The sequence below is a fragment of the Typha angustifolia genome, chromosome 9 (genome assembly GCF_048772165.1).
Source record: "Typha angustifolia cultivar Huaian chromosome 9, ASM4877216v1, whole genome shotgun sequence".
Lineage (NCBI taxonomy): Eukaryota > Viridiplantae > Streptophyta > Magnoliopsida > Poales > Typhaceae > Typha > Typha angustifolia.
In genome coordinates, this window is record NC_133247.1 from 4,096,887 (window position 1) to 4,105,811 (window position 8,925).

General features: G+C 36.9%; 2 protein-coding genes across 3 annotated transcripts; both read right to left on the reverse strand.

The window, feature by feature from the left end:
- Nucleotides 1-348: 348 nt before the first annotated feature.
- Nucleotides 349-1,132, reverse strand: LOC140766835 (two-component response regulator ORR5-like). The gene is made up of 5 exons (XM_073106496.1): nt 1,000-1,132; nt 867-913; nt 710-787; nt 555-625; nt 349-436 (listed from the first exon to the last, which is right to left on the reverse strand). The coding sequence occupies exons 1-5, from the start codon at nt 1,130-1,132 to the stop codon at nt 349-351; spliced, it is 417 nt and encodes a 138-aa protein (XP_072962597.1).
- Nucleotides 1,133-3,610: 2,478 nt separating this feature from the next.
- Nucleotides 3,611-8,051, reverse strand: LOC140767296 (cytokinin dehydrogenase 3-like). Of its 2 annotated transcripts, XM_073107151.1 has the most exons (6): nt 7,764-8,050; nt 6,971-7,433; nt 6,747-6,874; nt 6,388-6,648; nt 6,061-6,323; nt 3,611-4,338 (listed from the first exon to the last, which is right to left on the reverse strand). In XM_073107151.1, the coding sequence occupies exons 2-6, from the start codon at nt 7,341-7,343 to the stop codon at nt 3,987-3,989; spliced, it is 1,377 nt and encodes a 458-aa protein (XP_072963252.1). In that variant the 5' UTR covers nt 7,344-7,433; nt 7,764-8,050; the 3' UTR covers nt 3,611-3,986. The 2 variants fall into 2 exon arrangements, with proteins under 2 accessions (XP_072963252.1, XP_072963251.1); XM_073107150.1 differs by having other exon boundaries at nt 6,971-8,051.
- Between the last annotated feature and the right edge of the window lie 874 nt (nt 8,052-8,925).

Genomic DNA, 8,925 nt, shown 5'->3' on the forward strand with positions numbered 1-8,925 from the left:
AAGGTGCAGGAATTTCTTGTATCCTAGTACGAGTTACGATGCTTCAATCGTCTAACGCTTACTTAGTGCAACTAAGCTCGAATTTATGATGGATAAGCAAATAAACAAAATACGTAAACTTTAATAGGTTATAAGGCTTATAGCCTTTCCAATCACTATAATGAGATCTCTTACCATATATATATATCTTACCATGTAGATAATAAGCAAATAGAACTTGGTATCAACCCATACAAAGAGGACTATTGTCCTTTGGCATTTTTCTTTTAAGGTTAAAATCGAGAGAATAGCAATAATAACTTCATATATTAAAGTCCATCGGTTAAATTAAAAGAAAAAAATTGATCTTCAATGTAGTACACGTTTACACAAACGGGCCACATCGGACGGTCGAACAGGCTTTAGCAAGAAATCCTCGGCTCCTTCCTCCAAGCACCTGAAACCAATTCATGGATTCTTTTTAAAATTATATATATTAAATATATTATTATAATAATATAAATAATAATTTTTATGTGGTTGTATTGACAATTATGCCCTTATGGTATCCTAACCTGTTGATCCTTGTGGGTACGTTTTCGGAGGACATGATCACGACGGGGATTTGTCTCAGATTAGATGACTCCTAACAATCAAATACAAATGGCATTACTCGTAAATATGACAACATCTGAACCTTAATAATTATAATTATTAATTTGCAAACTACCTTGATAGTTTTGAGAAGCTCGTAGCCTGTCATGCCCGGCATCGAGTAATCCGTGAAGACCATATTCACATTCGGCTCCTACGTCGAATAACTCCATTCATAATCCAAGAATAAGACCACCAGAATTATTCCCTTTAAACAAGATTAAGTAACTCACCAAGCCCAACAATTCTAGAGCTCTCTTTGCGCTATCCACAGCCGTAACTGTACAAAACCGTTATAATAGTCTCAAAAAGGGACTTACTATTCGTGTTCTGGTGGAATGGATAAAGTTATCCGAGGAATAATACCTCGATATTTCGAGCTGCGGAGGAGACTGGTGATGACGGCGCGGTCGACCGAGCTATCATCCACAGCGAGGACGTGCGGCTTCGCTGTACTCCCGTCGCCGCCGGTTACTTTACCTCCTCTGGTCGTCGCCATGAGAATCAACTAAAGAACCTTCTCTCTGCTCTCTTCTTCTTCTTCTTCTTCTTAGAACGAGAAGCTTAGTGATCTTCTGGGGTAATATATATAGATAGAGAGAAAGTTGTATAGGTTGCTAAGAATCACCGAATCGCACCAGAGCCGAGGAAAGAGAGATAAGAAAAAGATATAGGAAATCGTGTGTATCTTTGCCACAGGGATTCAGAATAAATAAAGCCGCCTCTAAGACTGTGATGGTCTTCATCTCGTATCTTTCATGGAGCAGGACGATCTGGGTAATAAATAAGCACTATATCTGTAGGAATAGCAGTGAATAAACTCCAGTGAGAGGTTGGATACACGAGATAACTTGAATTTATTCTGACTGGAGAATAACTTGGCACTGTATCACTGCTGTATATATAATAGATATACTTGCATATATATATATATATATATATTGATAGATATATTGCACTCACAAGATATTATTATTACTATTTGCAATACGCTACGTGGATAGATACTATAATATTTTGCTTTCAATGTTTCAAGAACATCCATAATTAATTTTCACCAAACAACCACTAAGCAGTTAGAATATATTATGTTACTTACGAGATAGAAGACATCTTATTGTACCTTGATTTAAATAAATATTTTCATCTATATTTAGGTCATTTTGCATCTTAGTTAATTTAATTCATCTATTCATTAAACAAACTAATGGCAAGGTGTTCTTGAGCCATTTAAACCAAAATATAGAGATGAAAGTATATGGATGTTAATATAAATGGGCAACTTGGAGCTTAGGCTAGGCTAAGCTCGAATTTAAATAAGCTAAGCCTGAGTGCAAGCCAACTCACATAAGCTCAACTCGATAAACATAAAATTATTATTTATTTTATATATAAATATTATCTATAATTTATAATTATTAAATTTTTTGTCCAATAACTCGTACATATTTCTAACAGGCCCGGCTCATTTAAAATTATAATTGAGCTCAAAGATGTATTATATTATCATCCTTAAGCTATATGAACATTGAATCCAAAGAACCATCATTCCTCGAGGAAGAACGCCTATCAAATCTAATCTAATCTATGGGAAAAGAAAGATATCAATATTTAGATTTTATTCTTTAATAAGCACTATTTGCCACACCTACCAAGGTTGATATTAGGACCATGAAATCAAAATGCATATAGTTAAGAGAAAGAAAAGGGAGAATATCTTTTCCTACTAGTATTAGCATATGCCATACACCTCTGTTTGCATAGAGATCTCCAAATGTTATATTTTAGCATGAAGAGATCCATCCAGAGTGTACAGATCAAACTTGAAAGTATAAGAACCAATATTTAATTTGCATAAATTATCTGAATTAAGTAAAGAATGCAAACGATTTATATCAGACCTGGCGGTGTAAACAAGAGACTTGAGTTGCTTCTCTGAAATTAATTGTAAGCCTAAAATTAAGTGTAAACAAGAGACTTGTGCTAAACCTAATCCGAGCTCGAGTTAAGTTTGAGATTTAAATGAGGCCAATTCAAGTTTATTTCAAGCCGAGAGAAATTTACATATAATTTGAGTTTGAATTTTATTGAGTCGAGCTTGGATATAATCAAACTAACTCGATAGTAATTTTGAACTTAAATTTTTGTTCAAAAGACTCAATTCACTTAACTTGAGCCTAAGCTAATTAGTTGATCACCTTGGAAAAGTCTTGTCCTTCTAGCATAGCAATTGGAGGAAACCATTAGGTGGTAGAGCACAAGAGCTTAATACATTATTCTAACTTTTTCTATGTCTCACGAGTAGTTGAATCAAAGTCTTTGCTATAAAAAAAACAAAGAATTTTAATTGTAAAATACTTATCTAAGAAGAAGATATTTAGTAAAGTGGTTTTACGTACAAATAAGATTAAATAATAAAGAATCTTTGGATATAGTATGTATGTCGGCTCTAGCAGAATTTTGGTTTCTTTCTATTCTTGTCTTAAGGGTGTTGTCGGCGATTTGTCCCTTCTCTTATGCCAAGTAGTAAAGTGGAGTGGAGAAATTCTTTCTTTCCATTAGGAGATTTTTCTCTTCTTTTTTTTTTTAAAAAAAATTCTCCCTTGCCGCCCTCTTCTCATTTCCCTCTCCACAAGATTCTATTGTATTCGTTGTCTCCCCGATGGTTCCACCAAATCTTTCTTCCTCTATTTCTCCACCATCATCCTTTTTCCTCCTCCATTGCTTTATTGCTATAGCAGAATCACCGTCACCGCAGCCTCCTCTTCTCCCCTTCACTATGGCTATTCAATCCCTCCGCCCAACCTTTTTCTTTAATAAAAAGGAAATGTATTAATCCATGCAAGCCTTTTGCAACTTAATTATATTAGGTTTTTCTATTTGGCAACATTGGACTCCTATGTGCACAAATTGTGTCCATTTAATTATAGAAAGATATATAATATAACGCAGAAAAATGTGTACACTTAATTATAGAAAAAATATACATATAGTGTGGAAAATGTGTGTAGTTAATTTTCAAACGCACAAGCAGCTATATCCTTAGCCCACGATTCAAGGTGAAGGCAGCAAAGGTTGGCGGCATATTGGGCTTACAAGTGATTGGACTTGCATTTCATTATTGGGCTAGAGATTGGAATCAAAGGCCCAAAAAAATAGTGAGCAGTGTCCAATCTTCAGTTGAACGATATAAGCTTTAAAAACTAAGTTTGAATGAAATTTAAAGCCTACTGTCACAATCTCTCTCTCTTATCATGTACAACATTCCATGATCCCCAACTTGTCATTCAATACATACATCATTCATGTCTAGCTTGGAAGGTTGGATGATCACTGTGGATACGGATAAGATCTTAACATCGGTGGGAGGAAGTGGAAGCATAGATTCTTGAGAAAATTCCTTGGCCGGGGCTGAGAATACACCGAGGATCAAATCGAGACTTCCGGTCGGCAAACCGATGCCAATGGCGACCGAAGTGGTCGGTCCATTGGCTCGGCGATGGATGGTGAGCTAAGTACTGCTTCGCGCCGGCGTGTTCTCCGGCAGTCTTGGCCAGCCACGTATTGCGGTGGAGGATCTCGTCGAGGCAACCACCGGAGCACGACTTAGGGTTAGCGGAGCGAAGCATCCCTATGACATATATCACTTGCTCCCCTGATCCCGGCATTGCCTCCGGTAGCACGACCGATGTGTTGGTGTCCCACCTGCCAAATATTGGACAATTTTCCACTTAACACCCCAATAGTTTAGTAATCTTATTTTAGGTTCAGAAGTAAAAATTCCTCGGGAGAAACCCAAGACTTTCCCTCGTAGAAAAAGGAGCATCGTCTACTCTAATGGAGCCCACCATAGGAGAGTTTGTTTTTAACCAGGGACTTCCATTGCGGCTTAAATTTCTTGTCAGATAGTTCAGTATCAAAGAATCCATTGACCAAATCTAAACGACAACTCTGAGGAAAGACTCAAATTATAGGAATTTTTACATAACTTTTTAAATATCAGAATTATCTTCATATTCTTCAAAATATCATAATTGCTATGGAAATTATATAAGCCCCTCAGTGAAATATAATTAAGACTAAACTTAGATTAAGAAAGAGTTTGTTACATAATTATTCTTCAAAAATCTATTATTTACTTGTATGCCTCTCTAAAGTAGATATTTGCATATCTACCCCCTCAAAATACATGGTTTTATTTCTATATCATTTTAAAACATTATCCTTTAGAGTTAATTAAACTTTAAATTTTAAAATGATTTAAATAGAAAAGATAAAAAATATCTTTATTCTAGTTTTCATAGATTTAAATTTTTGAGACTTAATTTGAAAATAATTGGGAGAGTATCTATATAAATACCATACGTTTTGATGGGTATACCATCTATTAGAAATACTCTATGAATATTATGTTAAAAACTGACTATGGCTATTTTAAAGAATCAAAAGACTTTAGTGACAATTATGTAAAATCCAAAACTATACCAGAAGAATATTTATGCACAAATTTCGCAGTTTAGTTTATTTTCTTTGATTGATAGATATAACAAGTACAGAAAAATGCAAATTGCAAAGCAAGAATATAATGTGGAATAGCAAGAATAAGTGATCATTTAAAGGAAGTGAAGACTAAATCAAGCATTGAATACTGAGAAGGACTGGCTTATAATTATGGTTGTTTAATTTGCCCTTTGAATGATGAATGTCAAAATGCTGCAATTTTTGTTTGACTATAATTTCAGTCTGACATAATCAATATGTTTGTTGAATGATACATTGAACTTGGATCAAAAGTCAGACTCAAAATCTCTTACAGAATCAAGCAACTTAGATTTGACTTTGATGTTCAATTATTTGCACTGTATATTTATCCATATTAAAAAAATCTACTTTTCTGAAAAAAGGAAAAATCTGAACAGTCTTTTGAAGGACAAATAAACAATAAAGACATTCTTAATGACAGGTCAAACCTTAATCTTTTGTCACTTGATGCTAGTACTTGTAATCATGAATGTGAAGAATGCATTGTTTAATCAGCTTTATTAGAGAACATGGCAACACCTTTCTTTTAGAATAGCAAAGGAAATCTTTTTAATCATGTGTCAACTCTTAAAAATTTTCAAAGGCTCAAGCAGCTTAGGTTTGACATTGTTGTTCTAGTTGGTGATGGATGGTGAAGAACAGAGACCCACAAGCAATCCCTAAACGAAAGCAACATAATATAACCTAGTTATTAAATTCAATACTTTACTAATTCACAAGGAATAGATGGCACTGGACTGGTCAAACACCAACTGAGGCAAAATCAAAGAAGCTGGCAATATTGAACAGGGAAATAGTATTGTGAAGTTACCATATATCTTACAATAGAATATAACAGTCAAAGAGTTCTAACAATATAAACTAGTTGATCAGAACATTGCTTACTTGTCTCTGAGAAATGGGTAAATGAGAATAGGGCCCTCAAAGTCATCTGCTGAGATATTATCCATCACCAGGTCCCTAATTTGGTTTATCCCAGACTTTGGCACAAACATGTTGAGCCATGGATGGGGGACTTCCCAAAGTCCTCTTCTCCTCAGGCTCATCTCCTCTATCCTGACCCTATTGAGGAAATCAAAGTAGGAGACCTCCACAGTGTACATTTGGGATGGCATGTAGCTCATTTGCCTTGAGATTTCCTCCACAACCTGATACAGGGGATTATCATTAGTCGACAAGTATTTTGAGGAAATAGGCATATGAGGGGCTTACTTGATCTGCATTGGTGCCTTTGTCCTGGTACTCATGGACCACAAACTCTATACAGTAGTAGACTTTGGAGTGGGCCTTGGTGCCAAAATCTGGGATGAATTCCATATGGGCAGGGAAGGCAATGGAAGAGCTATGAAGGGATTGCTCATTGAGAACTATGAACCCCTCAAGATAGTCCACCGAGTCTGGCATTGAGAGCAACAGCTCTTGATCCCTGCTGAAGGTGTGGAAATCATCGTAAAAGGCTCTGACCCACTTCACCTAAGGATGTAACAATCCATCTCCAATGAATTATAACCAAAAGATCACATCTATAATACAAGGCAAAGTGTTGAGTGGTAAAAGCCTTTGAGCTTTACCTTCTCTGGAGCATCTTGAAGCAATATCCTTGCCCTTGTTATAATGCCAAATTGGCCGAGCCCACCAAGAACTGCATTGAAAAGCTCAGAATCTTTGGTTGGTGAGCATGTCACCAGCTCACCTTCTCCTGCAAAATAGAAATTGAAAGTCTAATTATAGCCTTTAAGCATCTCAAAAGACAATAAGGAAAGAAAAAGGTGTTATGTTTAATGTCTTGATTCACCTGTCACCACTTCCAGTTGCAGGACATTGCTAATCTGAGGTCCGTATTTGAAGGTCTGTCCACTAATCCCACCATTGGAGAGAGTCCCGCCAATGCTGAGATAGAGGTAGTCTGTCCAAGACCTCGGAGCCAACGCAAGCTTCAAGCTCTCCTCCAGGAGCTCCATCCAGAGAGCTCCACCACTGACATCTGCATAAGAAAATCCAGTCTCCCCTTCTCTTCTCTTGTGGATTTCTATGTTGGAAGGGAGAGAATCCATCTCAATGACAATGCCGTCAAGAGCTTGGGCTTGGCCATGGATGGAGTGCCCTGCACCTCTTGCTGCAACTGTCACCTTGCTGAAGGACGAAGAAGACAAGGAGACAAGAAGCATGGAGATGTCTCTCGGGGATTGAGGCCTTAGTACTGCAGAAGGAGAGTTGAAAAGAATCCTTCCAAAATCTACGGATGCAGTTGTGGTGGTCTGCACAAGATTTAGTGGGTCAAAGTCCATAGGGCTCTGGATGAACTTGTTAGGAGAACAGAGAGCCAGTAGGAGGACCAGAACACTAACTCTAGTGCAGAACAGAGCAAAGTCCATGGCTAGAAAGCACTAATCAAGTCAAATGCTCAAGGAAACTTTTACATACTACAAGTATAATTACAAGATACCACAAAGAAGGAATTCTTGAGACCTCCAGATGAGGTTTGAGAGAAGGAGATAAAAGGAGAGAGCACTTGCAGAGCAAACAGTTGAAGCAGTCACATAGCCAGAAAAGCTTTCATGTGATCTTCTACTATATCTATTCCCCACCTTTAAGATGTTCTCGTCTTTATCTCTGGAGCAGGAGCAATGAGGATGTGGAGATGGAAGGAACACACATTAGTAAAAGTAGAGAAAGAGAGAGAGGACAGAACAGAATTCTCCCGTCAAGAGAAAGGGCAAAAGTATATTGTATTCTTTTGTCTCGGGGTCTTATTGTACTTATAGGAAATAGAAATTCCTTCCCATCTCCACCTTTAAGATGTTCTCATCTGCAGAAAAGAAACCCAGGTACCTCTCTATCTCTGGAACAGGAACAATGAGGAGGTGGAGATGGAAGGAACACACATTGTAAAAACAGAGACAGGACAGGAACAGAACTCTATATACTGTCAAGGAAAGGGCAAAAGTATAGATCTCCTTGTTTTAATTGGAAAAAGAACTTGTGGGGGCCCTTGGGGGTTGAGTTATTCCAGGTCCTAAGTTAAACTTCCAGGTTAAATAATGCCATGCAGCTCAAAGCTTATGCTTATAATAATGAAATCTATTTTAATATTGAATTTATATCTATAGAAAAAGGATACTCCTTTTATATTCTAATGATCTTTCTCCAACTCATTTAAACTCTATTAGTAGCTTTTAGGGTCAAGAGCCTTGATTCCCCTCTCTATAGACACATTGAGATTAATTTTTGATTTTTTTTTTAACTGAAGTGATATACACACAGTTTAAACTCATTTGATTTTTTTTTTAGAAGAATTGACTCAGTTGTCTATTGTATAAATGGAAGAAAATAGGGCTTATAAACTAAGAGCCCATGATTAAAGAAGAATACCAAGATAGATCCTTTTGTGTGGCTTCTCCTGTTGCTCTTGACCAGAGCTCATTAAATGGTATGAGTAGACATGTCCAATACCTCAAGATGCCCTGGAACCAAATCTTTTATGCATTGTTCTGTCGTTGCTGGTACTGTGATCTAGGACCCAGATCCAGTGATGATGATGATTGGCCACCGGTCATCCAAGAGGATGCCATGGATTGTGTGGTTGGAATCTGTGAGCTTTGCGCAACTGGGCTAAGGCCAAAATCCTCTTTCCATTCTAAGCATTCTGACGAGCTTTTTAAGCCAATTCAGCTCTGGCTCTAATTTATCTACTGGTACAAGATAATCTTGTCTCTTGTCCTTGGAGATTACTATCACACTTTACAAAAA

Bases quoted from the DNA above. Each gene is read 5' to 3' on its own strand.
- LOC140766835 (XM_073106496.1), bottom strand. From the start codon at position 1,132: ATGGCGACGACCAGAGGAGGTAAAGTAACCGGCGGCGACGGGAGTACA. The intron at 788-866 runs GTGAGTTACTTA...TATTCGACGTAG, and splicing joins CTCTAGAATTGTTGGGCTTG to GAGCCGAATGTGAATATGGT. The intron at 626-709 runs GTAGTTTGCAAA...TTTGATTGTTAG, and splicing joins AGCTTCTCAAAACTATCAAG to GAGTCATCTAATCTGAGACA.
- LOC140767296 (XM_073107150.1), bottom strand. From the start codon at position 7,550: ATGGACTTTGCTCTGTTCTGCACTAGAGTTAGTGTTCTGGTCCTCCTA. The intron at 6,649-6,746 runs GTAAAGCTCAAA...TTACATCCTTAG, and splicing joins TTCAAGATGCTCCAGAGAAG to GTGAAGTGGGTCAGAGCCTT. The intron at 4,339-6,060 runs GTAAGCAATGTT...AATATTTGGCAG, and splicing joins TACCCATTTCTCAGAGACAA to GTGGGACACCAACACATCGG.